We start from the raw sequence: 24,034 nt of genomic DNA, 5'->3' as shown, positions 1-24,034 counted from the left end.
TCAAAATAAGAACAGGTGTACTTTGAGATATTGGGTGATATTGAAACACAACTGGAAACAAGATTTTCACATTGTGATAAACTGCTCTTGCTTGCTTGCACATAGACACAATGCTACCCAGTTTGCCACCTATACTCAGCATTTTCCTGTACACGGTGGGGATTCATTATTACAAACATATAGTGCATTGGTCACAGTTGTGTGTAGAACTGTAGACTGCAATTTCTTCACAAAATAAAAAAAACACTTCACTCTGTCAGTTTGGAAGACAAACAAAAAAAATGACTGACAATGAAATGTAAAAAATTCTCCCAGAAGCTTTGAACTACTTTCTCTAATTGTAACCATTCCTGCAAGAAGTGCTTCATTTGAAAGGAGTTTGTCTTGTCTTAAATCTGTGAAAATGTGTTTGAGGAATAGTATGGCCCAGGATTGATTATCAGTTGTTGCTTGTATCTTAGTAAAAAAACCAATACTGCGAATACTTGAAAGTTAAGACACATAGTATGATGACATCATCAAAAGATTTGGGAAGAAGTACGATCACTGAGTTAAATTGTTTAACAAGTAAAAATGCTCAGACACCCAATCTACCAGTTCATTTTTTGGTGTTGTCATCATCATTATTGTTGTCATGGTGGTGGTGGTGGTGGTGGTGGTGGTGGTGGTATTGGTGGTGGTGGTGGTGGTAGTAGTAGTAGTGGTGGTCATTAGGAATGTTAGGTATGCATACATTAAAAGGGAAAGAAAGAAGATTTTCTGATATGTTTCCTGGCTTTTCCGTTGCATCCACACGATGCCTTTTTGGATGCAACTTTGCACATAGACATAAATTTCAAACAGTGCAACAACACATGAGCATTTGTCCATGTGTAATTTCCTAGAAGTGGAGACCATGTGTAAAGTGCATTACTTGCCATCTTTGGTGGGAATCTTTGCACTTTTTTGCAGATTATAGGCAGATGGTGCCCATGTATGTTTGATTGTGTAGTGTGTTGAGATTATGCTGTGAAGCGGTTTATGTGCATTAACGTCTGTTGACTACAAAGGAAGAATGCTTAAATTTATGGATGATTACAAATAAAGAAAAGTCATATGGAATGCCACTTCTAAAGATTATTTGCCTACAAATTTGAGATGAAATGCCCTGAGTGTAAAGAATTAGACTAAAAGCCTCTGATCATATTACTGCAAAGAATAAGATGCCATTAAGTTTCAAGGTAGGAAAACAGAGAAGAATAAGCTAGAAATTTCTGAAAAGCGTATATGAAAACTGTGGACAACTATTTGAGCTATGGTGACTTAATAGCATAACTGGCCTGATATCTGAACAAAAGAAATGTTGTGATATTTGTAGTTCCTCAAGAAACTACTGTTAATAGAAATGAAGGACAATGATGACGAAAAAAATGCAAAATTAGAAAATGCAACCTCTGGCAACTGTGAACTTCCCAAATTTGTTGAGTCTGAGAATGTTAATCTACATATAATCTACTATTTCATGATTAAAGTACTGTAAACAAATTTTTTACTGAACAAAATACAAATGATGCATTGAAATTTAATTAACATGCACATAATGACAAAGAACCTCCCTTAAGTATGTCTCAGTTTTGGGAATAATTACAGAAATGCTTTGTTTTGAAATTCGAAATAAATAGCTCCAACTAGTTATAAACTTCCAGTTACTAGCTAACAAACTGTTATTGTGTGCCTTATTGCTGGAGTTTCCCAAGCAAAAAAATCCTAAATCTCGGTGTGACCTCTTCCTGAAGTTTGCAAACAAAATGTTGTTGTCACTTTGAATTTCTCACACCTCTGTTTATTTAGATACTTCACTGCCTACAATTGCTTTTGTGTTTTCTTTTTGTGTCACCTTTTCATCACAATTAACACATCATAAGCTTCCAGGCAAAGGAGGGGATACATAGCAGATTGCTTGCGCAATGGGGCAATGTGTGGACATGAGAATGCCCATGCATACATGCATTCTTTTCACAAATTTTTGTGGATGTCCTTTTATTCCCATGCATCTGCAACTGCACACAAGGAAAGAGGCATTGTGCAGACATACCTTTAATACATCATTTTATACCTTTATGATCAGACAGCCACCTCTTACCAGATACGCCATAATTAAAAATGAAGGCACCATTTTTACTGGAAGCATTTATAAATTATCATATGCACAATACTGAAAATACTGTTCTTTCATTGACAGTGTTATTATGTGCAGAAAGGCATAACTACACAGTTATTTTTAAGTTCCTGAAAGCACTACAGAAAACACCAAGTGGAGTAGTAACTGATACATAGTGCACTACTGTTTAGTTCCATAGCCATAGTGTGTCACTACAGCGTCTTTATAATCCCTGCCTCAGAGTAGTATAAACTAGAATGACAATCAGAAGCAAACAGAATTGAAAACAAGGTTCCACACAAGGTGAAGTTTGATTAGTTTATATTTTCTGTGGAGGAGACTTATTTTTACATTAGTCTGCCATACACACTATTCTCAGAAATCATTCAAGTGTGTGGGCCTATAAGGAAAGACTAATTGAAAAGACAACACCTTGATCTATATGGTACCAGGCTTTCTTAATTGTCAGAAAGCTTCACTGCAAAAAGTAACTAAATTTTAATTAAGAAAAATTGCAAGTTGAATAATGTTCTTCATAAAAAAAACTCATTTTGATTTCTGAAAGGTTGTCTTCAGTAAAGACTATGGAAAGCTTCTGCTTTTGCATCATCACCTTCATGTGAAGACAATATCAATACAAATTGGAATAATTAGTGTTACCAACAAGTAATGTGTCCAGTCACTCTGCACAAATATAAGGGAAGGAAATTCAGGTGACACAGGACATTTTTGGTGGAGTAACAAAGGTGAAAACTGATGAAACTGCAGTAAATATGCACTTAAAGTAATGCTGTACAGACTACCAACAGAAATAATATATGGCAGTTGAATACCATGGTGTCACTGGCAGTACTGCAAAATGGTTCAAATTGTATCTTGCAAACAGGAAACAAAGAGTGTCAGTACAGGATACCAGTGAATTAAGCCATAAGTCATCATCAGATTGGGAATATATTAGGAGTGGTGTTCCGCAAGAGTTCATCCCTGGCCATTGCTTTTCCTTTGTGTATGTTTATGACTTTCCATCAGTTACATTGTCAGACGTAGAGTGTGTGTATCTCCAGATGATACAAGTACTGCAATAAATAGCAAGTCAAGCACCATTTTAGTAAGTTTTGTGGACATTGCCATAGAAACTGATGGTGTTAAATTCCTGGGTTTACAACTTGACAATAAATTTAGTTGGGAGGTGTTGCAGTGTGCCCACATACTCTGACACCGTGACGTCAACATTTGTATTCTGCACCCTCCATGAGAAAACAATGCAGAGACACCTGTTTCACTTGATGTCAACACCACTGCTGGATGAGTGTTCCCAGCAGCATGCTGCCAATGCAGCCTCACTCTTTTGTGCTTCAGCTGTGCTAGGTGAAATTCTACCCTCAGACTTGGACAGTTAAGTGTTGCTCTAAGATGAACATTGAATGTGTTTGGATTCAACCTGGACTTCTGTTCAACTAATGTTGGTTCATGCTTGTATAATTCCGGTGCTTGACTCACCACCATTGTAAATAAATGTGTGTTGTTGTTATTGTTTTCAATAAAAGACAGTAGATATTACAGGAGAAAAGCATACCACAGAACTGTGAAATGCTTACACAAATTCTTATTAAAATGGGTGGCGAGGGGGAGGGGGAGGCGGAGGGAGAGGGAGAGGGAGAGGGAGGGAGGGAGGGAGGGAGAGGGAGAGGGAGGGAGAGAGAGAGAGAGAGAGAGAGAGAGAGAGAGAGAGAGAGAGAGAGAGAGAGAGAGAGAACGTCTGACATTTATTTTCATTTCATGTTATGTAGGGTAACTTTTCAAGTAAAACAAAAGTTTTCAGAGTCCAAAAGCATTTGCGGTGTGAATTCACCATGATCCTACAGAAGCCTGTTCAGGCAACTGGATTATACTAACTAAGGCTTATAAGTATATGAATTCATAATAAACTTTGTTGTAAATAATATGTCCACTTTTCTAATAAACAGCTGAGTTTACAAAATCAGTTCTAAGAACAATAACAGTATTCACACAGACTTGAAGGCATTTACTTTAGTCCAGAAATGGGACCACTGTTCAGGAGAACATATTTCTGAAAACTTTTTGGTAAATATAGAAAATTTAGTTACAAATAAAGTTCAGTTTAAGAGGAACCTGAGAGACATGGTTGTTGCCAGCTCCTACTTCATTGATAAATTTATAAACACAAACAGCTGATGTACAGCGTGTACAATGGCTCCATGAAACAAAGAGTTTATACCTAATCTAATTTTTTTTAAAAAAGCATGGAGGACATAACAGGAAGCCCGAAATAAAGTTCTGCCTCTTTGAATGCTCTACCACCTTATCTCTCAATAGGTATTTATCATGTGGGTTACACAACTGCATGAAGTTTCAGACACATTGCAGAATTACATTAAATGTTATATTCTGAAATGTTTCTGTTGTTAAATTAATTTATTGTAAAATACTAATACACACACCCCAAAAATAAATATTACTCACTTGTTGTAAAATTTTATCTGCACGTGGTGGTAATTCCATTTTGTTAAATCTAGCTGCTTCCTCCAAAATAACAAGAACTTCATCTTTGCGGCCAAGAGCAAGAAGCCACAATGGAGATTCTGGCAAAACCCTGGTGAACAGAGCAAACACATTTTCATTTATTGAAATGATACACACATAGGTACACTGTTCTGTACAAGGATATGGTTAAAATATGTGACTTATATTAAAATTAAAGTTACATGTGTAACACTAAGTAAACATAAATGGCACAGATTTCTTTCAGATTGTTCACTTGGTATTCAGACTCACTCTCACTGTTATTGGTGTTTGTTTTCATGTGAACAGTCAGCTGTAGAACTCATTGGTTGGGTAGCAGCTCCCATATTTGCAACAGCATTTCAGAGCACAGTGATTTCCTTGTGAGTTGTAAAACGCTTCTAATAACTAGAAAGAACTTATTTTGACTTACTGTTTGCTTTTCAGTTTAAATTATTAAATTTCTTGCATGTTTGTGTATCTAGTAGCCATAGTTTCATGTTTTAATAACTATGTACAGTATATTTCTTGTGTTTGTATTGAAAGAGGTGCTTGTTTTCATGCGAACAGCCAGTTACTGTTGTAGAACTCATTAGCTAGGTGGCAACTCCCATCTCTGCAGCAACAGCGTGTTTGTACCCACAGATCCATACTTCAATAACTGTCTAATGTGTAGTTCCATTGTCTATAGTATGGAGAAGGACTGTGATTGCTGTGTTCGGAGGCAAGTTAAGCTAGTGACACTTTGACTACAGCTCCAGGTGGTGCTGGCTTCAGTTACACAGCTTGAGACTGTTGCCAAAGGGCACCACTGTGGGTGTTTGAGATGGCAATGCAAGGTGCATCTAGCATGTCCCTCATGTCCTCCAATAAATCCACTAATGTGACTACTCTTGTTACTGCCCACATTGAAGATGACCCCTTACCTGTAGTTGAGTGACAGGTCAAATGAATTAATGGGACTGCGCCTCTTCCAGCATGTGGAGGTATGCTGGCCCTGAATCAAATCTGCCTAGTGGATTAAAAATGATGGATCGGTGTGCTGACCAGCCTGAGTGTGGTTTATAGGCAGGTCCCCACATCCCACTATATGAATATCGGGTTCCCATGTTCCACCTCAGAAACATGCTACATCATCATTTAGAACACTTTATCATACTTGCATACAGAATTTATGCTATTCAGACAAAGATCCTGAGCAAGATGCAGTTGCTTGGCCTGTTCCATAGAAAGCCTTCTGGCTTGCACAATGAGGAAATTTACAGAGGGTTGGTGGGAGCTCTCGTGTTAGGTGTGCAATGGGACCCTTATGGATATGGCTGCCAAAGAGGGGAATAAATCCAGTGAGCACTCAATGAGCTTACCAGGAGGAATCATTCAAGATGTGGAACGGGCACCTCTGGATGCCATGAAGAGCACAGGGTACAGCCAGCTTCCAGTAGTGGCTCATGTCAGTACCAACAATGTGGGCTCCTTTGGATCAGAAGAGATACTCTGTGGTTTCAGGTTATTAGCTGAAGTGGTAAAGACTGCCAATCATGCTTGTGAGACAAAGTCAGAGTTCACTATATCTAGCATCGATGACTGATCTGACTGTGGACCTTTCATACAAAGCCAAGTGAAGGATCTGAGTACGAGGCTCAGATGGTTCTGTGACCATGTAGGTCGCAGATTTCTCAACTTGCACCATAGGGTGGTGGGGCTTTGGTTTTCTTTTCTTAGGCAAGGGGTCCACTACACACAGGAGGTGGCTTGGCTACAACGGTAGCAGAGGCTATATGGAATGGACTGGATGGTTTTTTAGGTTACAAGGTCTTGGGTAAGTACAGTAAGGCTTTCAGTCTCAAATGGTGCAGGACAAATACAGGAATAGGGTAGTCTTAAAAACAATCCATATTATTGTTGTAAATTGTCATAGCCATGTTGGGAAAGAACCAGAACTGCAGACGCTAAAAGAAAGCACTGAAGTTCAAATCATTGTAGGTACCAAAACCTGGCTAAAGCCAGAGATAAGTTCAGCCAAAATTTTTTGCAAAGAACCTAGCCATGTTTGGAAAGGACAGATTAAATACAATTGGTGGTGGCATGTTTGTTGCTGTTATAGGTAGTTTATCTTGTAGTAAAATTGAGGCAGATAGTTCCTGTTGTGAGTTAGTATTGGTAGTGATTATACTTGACAACCAGAATAAGTTAATAATTGGTTCCTTTTATCAACTCCCATCCACCTCCCCCCCCCCCCCCCCCCCCCTACCACCACCACCACCACCGCTGCCCCGGACTCAGATGATTGTTACTGAACAATTCAAAGGAAAATTGAGTATAATATCAAATAAGCGTGCAGCTCATATATTTATAGTTAGGTGATGACTGTAATCTACCCTTGATACAAATACATGTCCAAAGCCAGTGGTAGGTATAAACTATTGTCAGAAATTGTACTAAATGCTTGCTTCGAAAATTATTTTGAACAGTTAGTTCAGGAGCCCATTGGAGAGGTGGTTGTAAAAACACACTTGACCTCTTAGCAATAAATAATTATGATCAAATAGGGAGCATCATGGATTAGTAATCACAAGATCATTGTAATGGGACTGACCAATGCAATATCCAAATCCATCAAAATAAACCCAAAATGTATTATCTAAAAAAGTAGATAAAAATTCCCATATGCCATCATCAGACACAGTCTCATTTCCTTCCCAACTAACTATGTAAATGTAGACCAGATGTGGCTTAAATTCAAAGAAATAGTATCAGAGGGAATCAAGAGATTTATGCTAAATTAATGGATAAAAGATGATATTGATCCCCCATGGTACACAAAAAAAAGTCAGAACACTGTTGCAGAATAAATGAGAAAAGCATGGAAAATTTAAAATGATACACAATCTTGGAAAATGTAAAATGATACACAATCTCCAAGACTGACAACATTTTACTGAAGCTTGAAGCAGATTAAATTACTTAATAATGCCAAATCTTCCAGCCCAGATAGTACACCACTTAGGTTCCTTTCACAGTATGCTAATACAACAACCCCTTAGCATAGCAATCATAAACAACAGCTCACTCAATTAAAGATCTATACCAAAAGACTGGAAGGTTGTACTGGTGACAGCAATATTCAAGAAAGGAAATAGAAGTGTTGCCAGATATCTGTTTTTGAGTTTTGTGTATCTGAGCGACCATAGGAAATGTGTCCAACTCATACTGTACAGTTTCAGGTGCAGCAGACTGAATGTCTGCAGCTCATTGTATGGCTACTGTCATTACTACTGTCACCAAGCAATGCTAAATTTCTCCCATGCCATAGTCAGGAAGCAGAATGTTCAGAATACTGGGCACAATTGGATGCCCATTGTTCTGCTTATAATAAGATGTTTGTTGTCTGTATGTGAGGGTCTCTTCAGACATTAGCTTCGAATCAGTCAAGTATGACGATCTTGTTAAACTGCTCAACAAGCTTTTCGATGGTGAGGTCCATGTCACAGCAGCAAGGTTTAAATGTATAAGGTCTCCTCACTGAGTTGTTGCCTTTGCTCCTAAATTATTTACATTCAGCCAGAATTTTCTGTACCCTATTTAAGTTCAAATGAAAATTCACACAAATGCCTATTTCATTAAGATACTGCCAATACAGATTGCTGACTCAGCATTCTCTCTACTACAGTGAGAGAAAAATTAATTTTTATCCATATTAAAAGTTGCACTTATGATACAACATGGAAACTTTGTGAAAGAAAAGTGCCAATGTACTTGAAGAAATCAGACAGCATGTGTGTTAGTGCAATCCACTGTAAATTAAAACAGAAGTGATAAATAATCTCTTTTTTTCACAATTGAATCATTTTTTAAGCAAACTGTACCTTATTTAATTTTTATAGCTGCACTAAGATACATTAGCTACAATTTATATGTATTACTGAGTATATATTTTAGTTTTAGATACTACACAATACACTACTTACCACCACAGACCAAGCAGAATAACAGAAGGCAATGTAATCGCTAACTGGAGATTGCTCCAACCTCGAACCAGGTACGCAATACCTGCTATTATTATGTAGGCCAAAGGCACTGGAAATAAGTAAGACACTCCAGAAATGGTACGCCATTTGCCCCCGACGAGTTCCATGCCTATAGGAAAATAATTCATTTCATTCAAAGTTTTGTTTTTCGCTGTTACTGCTTATGTATCTATAATTGTAATGTTTTCAGTTCATTAAATCTTATTGAAAACTTTGGAGTTATTGTGTGGAATGGTTTCCTTATACTGTTAAAGCTTAGTGTTGCTTCACGTGCTACATATTTCATATTTCCCGTATTACATCTATTTTCCTAAAACATAAAATATGTATTTCAGTATCTTTCACTAACTTTTTTTTGCATTACATATGTCCTTCTTGAACATCATAGTTTGGTTGCACTTACATAATTATTACTATTTTGGGCTTGAAATCTGAGTTTGTAGCTACAGATAAAAATTATTTATTATAATTTTAAATAACACAAACAAAACATCTTAAGGGAGTGGTCATTCCTCCTTTGCTTTCCTCTCTTTCCCAACAACAATATAATTTAGAATTTGTACTATATTAAATTTACAAGTCATAGTGTTTCAAAAATTTTGAGGATGTGTAAGTCACTAAGTTGTCATTGGTTTTTATAGTTGTAAAATACCAAATTAATTTTTATTATACTCACATAGTACAAATCCACTGAAGACAATTCCCACAGAAATGAAACCCAGTATTAGACGTAGAACCACATAGAGTTCAAACCAAGGAGAGAATGCCATCACTGTTGCCACACTTATCTGTAGTGCAAGTGAGACCATCAATGTTCGTTTTCGACCAAATCTGGATAGAAAGAATTAAAATGTTGTATATCTTGTTGAAAAACAACTCTTAAAATAGATAATATGAAAGGTAACGTTTGATCAGCTCTTAAAGTACCTCACTTGCTTTTAATATAAAAATACCAGAAAAAATGAAATTCAATATTTGTTTGACACCAAATAAATTAAGTTGGACAGCTCCAGGAAACACTGCAAAGAAAATTTCTCATTTCAGATTAAATCCATTAGTATATCTTTTCCGATTTCAGAAAGTCTCTGTTAAATTCTGAGTGAGGATACTTCGTCCTGCTTTGAACTTTCTTAACAAACAGCACAGCAGAGTCAAAATGACATGAGAATATAGTTACTAAATGGAGAATAAATCAGTTTTAAAAATTGACACTAAACCAGTTGCAGAATGTTTATTTCATGAAAAGCAAAGTCATTACAATCAGGAAATGCATTTCACATTTAGAAAGATATCCAGAAATAATTTGTAATTGCTAGATGAGAAAATCTGCATACCATGATGAAATGCAAAGGATAAACCTCAGACTTTTTTCACCCCTGTAATATATTTATGAAAATACAGAGTCAATAAAATTTATTTACTCTGTATTTCATCATTTAGAGGTCAGTTATGTTCACATAGGCCCCTTCTAAAACTGTTTTCTACCATAGGGCACCAACACACCAAGAATATTTCGCCACAGTGGAAGACTAAGAATTGAAAACTGATGATTATGTAAAATGTATCTTGCAAATCATGTGAACAGCCACCTGATGATGAACTTGTCAGTTTGAAACCAGTTACGGCACTATTTACTTAAATAAATAGCAGTATTAATAGTGGCTGGTTGCTGTTTTCTTCTTTGTAAGAATCAGCCTACATTACCTTTAAGCTACTTCTGTACTGTTCCACTCTCAAACAGTGCGCAGGAGGAACAAATGCTTAAATTTTTTCGTGTGAGCTTTGATTTTTCTTATTTTATTACAATGATCATTCCTCTCTAAGGAGGTGTGCAACAACAAAATATTTTTGCTTTTGGAGGAGAAACCTGGTGATTGAAATTTCAGGAGAAGATCCTGCTGCAGCAAAAAATGCCTTTGTTTTAATGACTGCCACCCCAATTTGAGCATCATATCCATTACCCTCTCCCCCCTATTTCATGATAATCCAAAACAAGCTGTCCTTCTGTGAACATTTTTGATGTCCTCCATCAATCCTATCTGATGTGGATCCCATGTCGTACAGCAGTACTCCAGAAGAGGGCAGACAAGCATAGTGTAGGCAGTCTTTTTCGTAAAGTTGTTACATTTTCTTAAGTGTTCTGCCAATAAATCAAAGTCTTTGGTTTGGTTAGCCCTCAACATTATCTGTGTGATCATTCCAGTTTAAATGATTCATAATTGTAATCCCTACGTATTTAGTTGAGCTTACATCCTTTAGATTTGTGTGATTTATCATGTAGTGGAAACTTAGTGGATTCTTTTTAGTCATCATGTGGACAACTTCACACTTTCACGATTTAGAGTCAATTGACACTTTTTGCACTACACAGATATTTTGTCTAAATCAATTTACAATTCATTTTGATCATCAGATGACATTACATGAGGGTAAATGATAGCATCATCTTCAGACAATCTAAGAGGACTTCTCAGATTCTCTCCTAAATCATTTATGTAAATCAGGAACAACAGAGGGCCTATAACAATTCCTTGGGCAAAGCCTGATGTTATTCTGTTTTACTCGATGACTTTCCATCAATTATTGTGAACTGTGATCTTTCCTATATCACTGGTGAAGAATTGTTTCAAAAGCCTTCTGAAAATCTAAAAATATGGCATCAAATTGACATACCCTGTTGATGGTGCTCATTACTTTGGTAGAATAAAGAGCTACTAGTGTTCCACAAGAAAAATATTTTCTGAATCCATGTTGGCTATTTGTCAATAAATCATTTTCTTCTAGATGATTCATAATGTTCGAGCACAGTATATGTTCCAAAATCCTACTGCAAATTGACGTTAGTGATGTGGATCTGTAATTTAGATGATTGATTATCCCTATTTGCTTTCTTGGGAATTGGTGTGATTTGTACAGCTTCGCAGTCTTTGGGTACAGATATTTCTATGAGTGAGTGGTTGTATATGGTTGTTAAGTATGGAGCTATTGTATCAGCATACTCTGAAAGGAACCTAACTGCTATACAATCTGGACCAGAAGCCTTATCTTTCTTAAAGTGTTTTAAGCTGTTTCGCTGCACCAAGGATATCTGCTTCTCAGTTACTCATGTTGGCAGTTGTTTTTGACTCAAATTTTGGAATTTTTACTTCATCTTCTTTTGTAAAGAAATTTCAGAAAATTGTGTTTAATAACTCAGCTACAGTGGCACCATCAATAACATCACTATTGTTGCCTCTGAATGCAGGTATTGATTGCGTCTTCCCACTGAAGTACTTCACATATGACCAGAATCTCTTTGGGTTTTCTGCCATATTTTGAGACAGTATTTCATTGTGGAAACTATTAAAAGCATCTCACATTGAAGTTCACACTATATTTTGAGATTATGTAAAACTTTCTCAATCTTCGGGATTTTGTGTTCCTTTAAATTTGGCGTGCTTTTTTGTTGCTTTTGCAATAATGTTCTGACCGATTTTGTGGGCCAAGGGGAAGAGTACCATCTGTAATTAATATATTTGGTCTATATCTCTCAACTACCATCGATACTACTTCTTTGAATTTTAACCACATCCGGTTTACGCTTACATAGTCAGAGTAGAAGGTACAGAGACTGTGTCTTAGGAAGGTGACATTCTCAGTATACTTCTGTCTTCTGTTCCTGCAATGCTTCATCTGAATTTTCCATTGATTGAAACAGTGCCGGAAGTCTTCCTCTGTGAGCTACTTCATGGCGCATGTTGCTTTCTCTTTCACTGCTTCAACAGGCTGAAATCTTGTTCCTTTTAATACAGATTTGACCTTGAGGAATAAATAAATTTCACATGGTGCTAGGTCAGGTGAATAACTTGGATGGTGTAACACTGTTATGCCATAGTTCACTAGAAACCTCTTAACAGACAAAACAAATGGGCAAGTGTGTTGCCTTGATGCAGAACCCATGACGTGTTCTTCCACAATTTGGGTCATTTTTCTCTTATTTTCTCTCAGAGTTGAGCTAGATTCTCAAAGTAGCAATGCTGGTTAATAACTTGAGTTTCAGGAACCCTGTGAAGATATACAATCCCATGAATGTTAGAAAAATCATCATCACTTTGAATCTTGATTTGCTTTTTCCAGCTTTTTTTGCTCTCAGTGAATTTCAGCCCTTCCAGTGAATGGACTGGAGCTTAGTTTCTGGATCATAAGTGAAAAACCAAGATTCATCACATGTTACTCTTTCCAAGAAATTTGGATCAATTTCAGTGGTATTCAAAGTGCAGTACACACATTTTCATGAACTTTTTGTTCGATCATGAGAATTTTTAGCATCAGTTTCTCTGGAACTTTTCCCATGTTAAATTGGTTTCAGAAATTTATCAAATAATCAACTGATGGTCAGATTGAATCAGTTTTTCTAGTTTTTCAGTATTTTTGTTTGTTTTTTATGTTGAATGGCATCCTGGGCATGAGTCATCTTCAGCATCTCCTCAGCCACTTTGGAAATGCTTGAACCACTCAAAAGCTAACATACATAGTAAATAGTCTGCATCATACACTTCTTTTAGTGAAAGATAGATTTTAGTAGCAGTTTTTCCAAGTTTCATATCAAACTTTACAACAATTCATTGCTATATTATTACACTTCTCATTTTTCCCACAAATGAATATAACTCTTACAAAAATGGAGGCCATGGGCCCACTGACTTGTCTACAGACACCAGAGATGCCGCATTCAACTGAGAAGGCTTCATGGTTCACAGCTGTCAGTCATGTATATATGGCACAAGCATACTGACTCTGTGACAGCATCAGTTCCAGTATTTTATAGCCAGATTAGTTGCAAGATTATACAACCAGCTATATCCAAACTACATAATTGACACATTGAAGATATCTCTGGCTTCTCAAATTACATCCTAAAATAAATCATTTACATTACAGTGCCTCCTCTGACTTATGTTATGAACTGCATGTTTGAAGCCAAAAAATTTCTTGATGTTTTGAAAACCAAAATTATTTTCCCAATTTATAAGAAGGGAGATAAAAACTGTCCCAACAGTTCCAGGTCAATAGCCCTTATTCCCATAATATATCGGGTTAGAGAACACTTCATGAAAGAGCACTTTTCAGAATAAGAAGCTAATCTCTTCTTCACTGAATGGCTGTAGATCTGTTCTATCCGCTATTGAAGCTGTAAAATCTATGGCTGCAGATATTCTGGAAAACTTTGAAAGCCATTGTTTTGTTTGTGTTATGCTCCTTGATTCAAGCAAAGCATTTCATACTGTATCACATGATATGTAAATTTTAAAAATACGGAATCAAGGATAATGAACTATCATTAATCAAATCATATATCATAGATAGGAAACAAGTTGTCAGTGCAAATAATTGTAGGTCAACTGCCATCTTTGTTACTACAGGAAAACCATAAGGTTCTGTCCTGGGCCATTTTGTCTTTCATATATTTATGAATAAACTACCTATTTCTTCACCATATCAGACAGCAATATATGCTGATGATACAACTCTCATACTGACTAATCCTAATTAAGATGAAGTGAAATGGAGAACACTGACAGTGGTGGATATGTCTACAGAGTGGCTAATATATAAATAAACTAACACTATATAAAAACAAAACTGAAACAATATACTTCTGTCTCCACAAACTAAGTGAGCAGATAAATAAGTCTGAATCTTTTAGACTACTAGAAATTTATTTGGACCCACAACAGAAAAGGGATGCACACAGATATCAATTTAACATTAAACTACCACATGTGACTTACAGGGTGGTTATAATTAAACTTCTGCTACTTGAACCATTGCATATGCAAAACTATTTACTGTATAGGTACCCAAACTGCATAGGAATGATTTTCAAACAGTGTGCTGCAGGATTTGCACTGTTAGTGGTATTGTGCCATGACTTGCCATTAAACACTTATACTGGAACCAGTACAGTGACATAGGGTTGAAACACGAGTATTCATGTACACTAAAGTTGGTGACAGTCAGAATTGTTCTGGACAGTATCAGCAGGGCTTTACTCTTAAAACTGTTTTATCAAAAGAACAGCAAGAGTGCTGCTATTCTTCATGAGTATCACTGCATTAAAGCAATATGGAGAGGTCTTACTTCCACAATGGGGTTGAGGAACATGATTCGGTAGTTCAAATTAATTGACGATTTGGGAATTGCCAAATTGGCTTACAGCCAATTGCACCACAAATTGTTGAAGAAGTTACTGTTGCCAGGGCTGAGAATGCTGGACACAAAGTGTGATCTTCAAGTAATGCACAAGCTGCATCATGACAACAGAACATTCCATGTTTCTCTGTTCAGAAAATGCTGTGAACAATTGGAAATGGTTTCTCTAATGCAGTTCCAGGCTGTCATGGTTGCAGATGAACATCACACTGAGTAATGTTTGTAACCTGGAATGTAAAGATCGTCTGCAATTAACAAATGTTACCCTCTCATGTGGAAATTAAAATGTGTTTCTTTCAATGGTTTATTCTTTATTTCTCTTCTTCATATCCATGCAAATGTTTCCTTAAAATCTCATTGTCTCATTTTTAACGAGACTCACTCAAGTAACAAAAGTTTAATTTTAACCACTCTGTAATTAATATCGAACTAAAACACTGTGTCAGTACAGAACAACTTCAGGCTTTGTATTATGCTTTCTTCCACTCTCACTTAAATTATGGAAATATTCTGTGGGGCAACTCTTTTACTACAAAGACTGTGGTCATGTGGCAAAAAAGGCAACTTGCAGCCTCCATGGTACTGTGATTAAATGTTACATGTATCTCATGGTCATAAAAGAGGTCAGATAGCTTTTACTTTCATAAGGAGTAAATTTCATTGTACTACACTGGGTACTTTTGTGAACTGTCTTCACAACTTTTTTGAGTATCAGTTCAATCTTCTCCTTTATATAGCGGCACAAAGTTTAGATGAGAAATTTACCTACATCCAAACACTTGCCATACTCCACTCCACACTTATAGGCTGCTGAGAAGTAACTTTCTGAGTAAGAAAGTCACTACTGCTATTTTTCTCATAATGCTATCTGGTTGTTGTTTGCCTGTTACTATATAATTAACAATCATGTGACTACAATGATTAATACTGAGGAATAACTTTAAGGTCCAGAATTTTCTGTACTATATTTATACATCTAGTAGCTCTTATTTAAAACTCAGTAACTTGAGCTTTCAGAGGCTAAGCCATTCGTTACTGGATAGGTATAGTTGTAATGGCATGTTAAACAGGGAAACATTTACTATTTAAAGCACTAAATTACGGGAAATACAACTTACTTGTCTGATACCAGTCCAGAGACCAGACCACCAACAGCAACACCTGTTAGGAAAGTCATCTCTGCCACATTCGTCAATTGAGCACGGTCACACACCAGCGACCACTGCGAACATAACATAAAAATTTCCATAGTAAAATTAAATTTTATGTATTGGAAGAGTGAAGGATGAAATAGACAAAAATACATTACCATCTGAAAGATGGAGGTGCAAAATGAAGTGGAATTTTATCATGAGAAATAAAAGCTACACAGAAAATTATTAACCTAAAATTTTATTAACAGTATCTAGAACTGAAGGGATTGACCATGATACTTCTAAATGTTATATCCAATAACATAAAAGTTGTAGTGAATGTTTCATTCATGTTGAGTTCTGCAGCTACCATATGTTGTGCAAATGCAGAAAACATAGTTCTTTGTTGTTTGCACAATATTATAATTAGTTATTCTTTTACTACACACTTGGCTCCAACTGTTTTGCTGTTTTCATGTGGAACCTATCTACAACCCAAAAATTGTGTACTGTGCAAGAAATATAGGCACATAGCAAATACCTGTCAGGAGATCACTTTATTTCAAAAACTATATAGCAGTAATGAAAATTCCTGGATGGAAAAATGCATGAAATGAGAAAATGTGAATAACTTGCTTATAACAGACAGATCTGAGGATCATAGAAATATGTAACAGAAAACAGTATTCACACTAGTTTTCAAGCTCTACAGGCATTCACAAACACAACTGTATAAGCCCCTAAACACACACTCCCATGGCAACGGTGAGACTGATTACTGATTATTGAAAGCTGTTGCCTGGATTGATCGAGGTGGGGAGGGGGATAGTGGAATAAAGTGGGTCAGATCTTTTGACAGAAGACTCAGCAGCTGCACAGTAAGAAGAAAGGAGTTCAGAGGGTCGAGAATGCAAGAGACATAGAATGTTAGAAGGGGGGAGGACAGCAGAGGAAGGTGGAGAGGAAGAGGGGAGAGAGACAGGGAAAGCAGTGGAAACGGGGGACAGGGAGATAGGGAGAGCTAGAGCCAAAGAGAGAGAGAGAGAGAGAGATACGTAAGTGGGGTGGAGGGGGGGTGGAGGGAGTGGTGGGGGAAGGTAAGATTAGACTGTGGGAAACAGGTTAGCAGAGGTTTAGGTAAGGGGATTGTGGGATTATGGGATATGCTGGAGACACAGTTCCCACATGTGTAGTTCAGAGAAATTTGTGTTGGAAGGGAGCATCCAAATTGCCCACATAGTGATGCAACAGTTGAAGTCACTTGTGTTGCGGTGTGCAGCCTGTCTTGCAACTGAATAGTGAAGTTTGTGGTTTGCCGTAGTTTGGCAGTGACTATTCAAGTGAGCTGACAGTTGGTATCTTGTCATCTCCACATAGTATGCTGTACAGGAATTGGCACATACCTGGTGTATTACATGGGTGATTTCACAGGTGGCCCTGTCATTTATTGGGTAGGAAATGCCTGTGACTGGACTGCAGTAGTATGCGATGGGTGGGTTTATTGAACAGGTGTTACATTTGTGACTACCAGAAGGGAATGATGACACATTGGCTGCAGAACTGGGAGCAGGATTGGAATAGAGGTGGCCAAGGACAAACTGTAAGTTGGGTGTGTGGCAGAACACTACTATGGGTTTTGGTCATGATATCCCATATCCTGGGGAATGACGAGAGACGGTTGAAGCCCTAGAGAAGAATGTGGTTGATAGTTTCCAGTCCAGAGTAATACTGGGGGATCAGAGGAATGCTGCTCTGTGGATGGTTAAGAGGTCCACTAGAGTCACAGCAGGAGATGGCATAGGAGACCTGTTTCTGGATGAGCTTCATGGGATATTGTCTTCCAGTAGGGGCTTTGACAAGGTCATCAATACATTTCAACAACTCTTGCACTTTATTGCAGGTGCAGCATGGATAGGTAGTGATACTGCAAGGAAGAAACTTTCTGACATGGAACAGGTTGTCACCTGTTCCATGTCATGCTGAAAGTACTCTTGGTGGTTGATGCACTTGATATGAACAGGCGTCTTATGGAGTCATCTGAGAGATGATGGAGTATGCGTGCAGGACGATTTGAAGTGAAATGATCATATAAAATAATTGTTGGTAAGGCGGGTACCAGGTTGAGATTCATTGGGAGAGTCCTTAGAAAACGTAGTCCATCAACAAAGGAGTTGACTTACAAAACACTTGTTCGACCTATACTTGAGTATTGCTCATCAGTGTGGGATCCGTACTAGATCGGGTTGACAGAGGAGATAGAGAAGATCCAAAGAACAGCGGCGCGTTTCGTCACAGGGTTATTTGGTAACCGTGATAGCGTTACGGAGATGTTTAACAAACTCAAGTGGCAGACTCTGCAAGAGAGGCGCTCTGCATCGCGGTGTAGCTTGCTCGCCAGGTTTCGAGATGGTGTGTTTCTGGATGAGGTATCGAATATATTGCTTCCCCCTACTTATACCTCCCGAGGAGATCACGAATGTAAAATTAGAGAGATTAGAGCGCGCACGGAGGCTTTCATACAGTCGTTCTTCCCGCGAACCATACGCGACTGGAACAGGAAAGGGAGGTAATGACAGTGGCACGTAAAGTGCCCTCCGCCACACACCGTTGGGTGACTTGCGGAGTATAAATGTAGATGTAGATGTAGAGATGGTGATCAACATTTAGAAAGATGACTCACTGAGTTGATAAGGACCATGTAAAGTGGATTTGGAACTAAGTGTTCAAGCTATAGAGAAGAGAGTAAAGGTTGTCCTTGCCAGGAGTACAGACTATATTACTAAAAGTTCTTGGTAAAATGCAGGATACTGCATTTGGGGTTTTGAGAGCATTTTGGAGAAACACCAGAGTGGTTGCACTTGCTTACCAGTGATTGTTGGAGTACCGCCCCCTTTGCTACCTTACTGGCATCGGTAGTCACTGTAAGAAGTGCGCCCACACCAGGTGGGCTGAAGCCACTGCTGAAACCAAACTGTCGACTATATGAGTGAAAGCCATGTGCACGTCTCTGGTCTATGTGAGCCGACAACATCCGTGGGTGTTTGGTCCTTTTAATTCATCAGTGAGTCGAGCCTGGATATCCACTGCATGTGAGATGTTTTGCCAGTAAAAATTTAAGATGCTGAGATGCCGCCTGAGGCCGTGGAATGTTTGTGGTCATGGAAGACTTCGTACCAGTGCCAACTGGCTTTCCATCTGACGTTTTCCTGAAGTGGAGTCATTGTATCCAAGAAACGTGACTTGTTTCTGGCGAAGCTGTAACTTGTCCCTTATGGTGTCGACCCCTGCTTCATCTAAGGCACTGACAACTTGTTTTAAGTGTCTGTCATGCAGTTATTGTCTTTGGAGAACACTAATACATCGTCTATGTAGGAATAGTAACTGGGGATGTTAAAAAGAACACGGTCGATGAAACGCTACCATGTTTGTGCAGCATTTTTTAGTCTGTATGGCAGTACCAAGTACTTGAACAAACCAAAAGGCATGATGATGACAGTTTTTTGAATATCATCCAGGTGCATCGGAATTTGGTAGTATGCTTTCTTGCAATCAGTGATAGAAAACACAGTAGCCTCTGCTTGTTTGTGGGTAAAGTCTTGGATGTTTGTTACAGGGCAGGAATCACGCACAGTTCAAGCATTCAGTGTATAATAATTACTGCACATGTGGACTGATCCGTCTTTCTTTGGAACCACTTTTATTTGTGAGGCCCATGGGCTGTCAGATTATCGAAGCACACCACATAACACCATTTGATCGACTGTTCTTTCTCTACATTGAGTTTTTGAGGATCTAATGTATGTCCCTTGTGTTGTGCCATGGGTCACAGTGTAGTAATAATCCTGTGGATCGTTCCATATGGCACACGAATACACCATTGAAGGGACACTGGCATGGGCCAGAGAGGCAAGTAAAGCAGAGCGCAAAGTATGTACCTGCGTTGACTTGTCTGTCAAGGTTGGCTTTAGGTGTAGTTCTGGTGTAGCTGACGAGAAGGCTGTGGGTCCCATAGATCAGAGGGTGCATTGCTGTTTTAATGCAGCGACTGTAGCGCGGGTGGTTTTGAGTTCCTGTTTAAAGCCGGGGCCACACGAGCGGATTGTTTCCGCAACGGTCGACGGCCTGCGGCTAGACGCAGAGTCCTGTACCCATGCGGTTAGCTGCGGAATGTTCGTACCGAGAGTCAAATACCTAGTCATCTATTTTGTCTCGAAAAAAATTGTTTCATGTAAACGAAGGAAAGCTACATCCGTCCATGTAGTTAGTTTCTCATTACAACTTATACTTTTCGTGTAAAAAATTAAAAACCACTGTTTTGGAATTCGTCTGTGTTCTGCGCTACGCAGTATCTCTCATTCGATTGTGAGGAAACTATTTGACGAAAAAAAATTATTTTTACGTATGTTATAGCCTGATATCACAGCTTGATAATGAACTGGTTTTCTTTTCGCTGCTGCCCATGGTTATCGTGATACTTCATAATTAAGTAAAATACAGCGCATATTTCGAAAAGTTTGCAGTAAAAATGTCGTCGCTGGCTACTTTGCGTCTGGTGCATTTGAGGTCGTATAATGCTGCGTACGAATTGTAGGTAAGATATCGAAATTGTTTTTAACACTGGAAGGAGAGCCATATCTCTTTCCAGTCTCGAGTAATCGAGTGATATGCACTCCTGGAAATGGAAAAAAGAACACATTGACACCGGTGTGTCAGACCCACCATACCTGCTCCGGACACTGCGAGAGGGCTGTACAAGCAATGATCACACGCACGGCACAGCGGACACACCAGGAACCGCGGTGTTGGCCGTCGAATGGCGCTAGCTGCGCAGCATTTGTGCACCGCCGCCGTCAGTGTCGGCCACTTTGCCGTGGCATAGGGAGCTCCATCGCAGTCTTTAACACTGGTAGCATGCCGCGACAGCGTGGACGTGAACCGTATGTGCAGTTGACGGACTTTGAGCGAGGGCGTATAGTGGGCATGCGGGAGGCCGGGTGGACGTACCGCCGAATTGCTCAACACGTGGGGCGTGAGGTCTCCACAGTACATCGATGTTGTCGCCAGTGGTCGGCGGAAGGTGCACGTGCCCGTCGACCTGGGACCGGACCGCAGCGACGCACGGATGCACGCCAAGACCGTAGGATCCTACGCAGTGCCGTAGGGGACCGCACCGCCACTTCCCAGCAAATTAGGGACACCGTTGCTCCTGGGGTATCGGCGAGGACCATTCGCAACCGTCTCCATGAAGCTGGGCTACGGTCCCGCACACCGTTAGGCCGTCTTCCGCTCACGCCCCAACATCGTGCAGCCCGCCTCCAGTGGTGTCGCGACAGGCGTGAATGGAGGGACGAATGGAGACGTGTCGTCTTCAGCGATGAGTGTCGCTTCTGCCTTGGTGCCAATGATGGTCGTATGCGTGTTTGGCGCCGTGCAAGTGAGCGCCACAATCAGGACTGCATACGACCGAGGCACACAGGGCCAACACCCGGCATCATGGTGTGGGGAGCGATCTCCTACACTGGCCGTACACCACTGGTGATCGTCGAGGGGACACTGAATAGTGCGCGGTACATCCAAACCGTCATCGAACCCATCGTTCTACCATTCCTAGACCGGCAAGGGAACTTGCTGTTCCAACAGGACAATGCACGTCCGCATGTATCCCGTGCCACCCAACGTGCTCTAGAAGGTGTAAGTCAACTGCCCTGGCCAGCAAGATCTCCGGATCTGTCCCCCATTGAGCATGTTTGGGACTGGATGAAGCGTCGTCTCACGCGGTCTGCACGTCCAGCACGAACGCTGGTCCAACTGAGGCGCCAGGTGGAAATGGCATGGCAAGCCGTTCCACAGGACTACATCCAGCATCTCTACGATCGTCTCCATGGGAGAATAGCAGCCTGCATTGCTGCGAAAGGTGGATATACACTGTACTAGTGCCGACATTGTGCATGATCTGTTGCCTGTTTCTATGTGCCTGTGGTTCTGTCAGTGTGATCATGTGATGTATCTGACCCCAGGAATGTGTCAATAAAGTTTCCCCTTCCTGGGACAATGAATTCACGGTGTTCTTATTTCAATTTCCAGGAGTGTATATTGGCGCTTGGCCGCAGCTGCCTACGGCGCGCCACTCTCGAGGCTATTCTCGCTCATAATGCAAAGTTGTGCCGTGTTTATTTTCCGCATGTCGTCTATGAAGGCATTTACAGTCACACTTTATGTTAACGTTGCATCTTTAAGAGGTTCATCACTTTAAAAGTAGAAAAAGACATTTGCAGATTCAGGTGCAGAGTTAGCTATTTGCTGTATGTGTCATTTTTTTCTTGTCTACACTGTTTCATTCACGAAACATTAAATAACTATTATCAATACAATTTTTAAGAAAGTAAGTAAAGTCGACCTGGTAACTGTTTACCTTGAGATTAAATGACAATAGAGACGAGAAAAAAAATACACTTTTCATTCTAGTACAGCGCGAAATGTTCTTAGTATGAAGATAGTTTGCTTCGTAGCCGCGAGGAGGCCAAGCAAATAGACTGCATTGTTCTCTCCTTTTTTTTTTAAGCTGGTTTTCGCGATGGATACTCGACACTGTGCAGTAGTGGCATACGTAGGGTTAAAAATACTGAAAAAGAGAAAAATACACCGAAAGTACTGGGTGCATCCAGTAGTGAGTAGTCGGTTGTTGCAAGGAGCGTTTTACGTTATATTTAACGTGCTACGAGAGGATGAAATGAAAATTTTCAACTATTTCCGAATATCTTTCTCAAGCTTCGATGAATTACATCACACGCTTAGAAACTCTTTACAGAAGCAAGACACGAACATGAGACTCGCTATACCTTCAGTGGAAATGCTGGGACTTTAAGGTAAGTGAATACTAATGTGTAAGTATCCTGTCTCAGTCAAAAATTATCTCAGCTAAAATTAAAGAAACCCAATAATGTCTATCACTAGTTTTAACAACACTTTCATTTCAATTTTTGAAAAAAAAGATAATGATTAGGTCAATAAACGAACAAGTTTAATTCTCATTTCTTTATTGATATTGAATGAAATGTTACATGTAAATCTGTCTTTTGAGGATAAGAAACATCAATTAATTGTAAATGAAATTAACAGAATGGACATGCAAAAAGGGAAAGTAACTCCTTTTAATTCACTTTTCTGCAAAAACTCTCTACTCAAGAGTCAGAATCAATAAACACTGGTGAAATGGAAGGTGATTGTTCTCTAGACGTCAGAATTCTTTCAGCTCGATACTGTTGAGACTGCATCTGCACAAATTGAGGAGCTGCACGCTGGTTGTACAGATTTCCTTGTGTATGTAATGTTTGGAAATGTCCTGGGCTTACTGCATGCGTTGGTGCATGTTGCATAGGTTGCTGACACGCTGCATAACAGCCATGAAATGGTTGCGATTTTGCGTTTCGGATGCGCTGAAGTAGGCGTAAAACTTCCATACGGAATTCTAGTTTTGATCTAAATCAAACTTACGCAGCGTGGGCAATAAGGAATCAAAAAACGATTTGTCTTCGTCCTCAGCGGACGGAGAACGAATTGGAGGACTATCCAGAAATTTGCATAATTTAGCTTCAAGATCTGTTTTCACGCTTCTCACTTTCGTTTTATTTTGTGGAACTGATGAGCCTACTGAAATCTGCTCAGGTGCTGAGGCGTAAACTGATGTTACTGGGTTGCCGGTATCGTCTTCTGCCAGGGAAAATTCCAAAGTATGTTCCAAGTGCTGAATTTCGTCTTCCTGTAGACTTGAAACTGAATCTCTTGTTTCTAAAACAGGTCCCAAGAACCCCAGCTGGTCAGCGTACATATATTTTAATATTCTTACTGCTTCTGAACCAGATTTCTTCACGTTCCTTACATATTTCCGATAATAGTCCCTAATGTTACGCCACTTTTGTTGTGCCTTCTGGCCTACAAAGGAGAAAAAAAGAAACGGAAATTTAACGTAACTTTAAAATCTTTAACATCATTAAATAATGACTAAATATTGAACGTAA

The 24,034-nt window shown here is 39.2% G+C and overlaps 1 protein-coding gene across 3 annotated transcripts in view; it reads right to left on the bottom strand.

Moving 5' to 3' along the window:
- Window positions 1-24,034, bottom strand: part of LOC126470882 (organic cation transporter protein) — a 489,616-nt gene that overhangs the window by 36,286 nt on the left and 429,296 nt on the right. For all 3 annotated transcript variants that reach the window (XM_050098905.1, XM_050098904.1, XM_050098906.1), the window contains exons 4-7: window positions 16,002-16,105; window positions 9,368-9,522; window positions 8,632-8,800; window positions 4,625-4,754 (exon numbers count right to left, since the gene is read on the bottom strand). In XM_050098905.1, coding sequence (XP_049954862.1) covers window positions 4,625-4,754; window positions 8,632-8,800; window positions 9,368-9,522; window positions 16,002-16,105 — 558 coding nt within the window. The remainder of the gene's footprint in view (window positions 1-4,624; window positions 4,755-8,631; window positions 8,801-9,367; window positions 9,523-16,001; window positions 16,106-24,034) is intronic.

The sequence above is a fragment of the Schistocerca serialis genome, chromosome 3 (assembly GCF_023864345.2).
Source record: "Schistocerca serialis cubense isolate TAMUIC-IGC-003099 chromosome 3, iqSchSeri2.2, whole genome shotgun sequence".
Taxonomy (NCBI): Eukaryota; Metazoa; Arthropoda; class Insecta; order Orthoptera; family Acrididae; genus Schistocerca; species Schistocerca serialis.
Note: the sequence above shows the minus strand (reverse complement) of the source record. Positions and strands in the feature narration are given on the sequence as shown.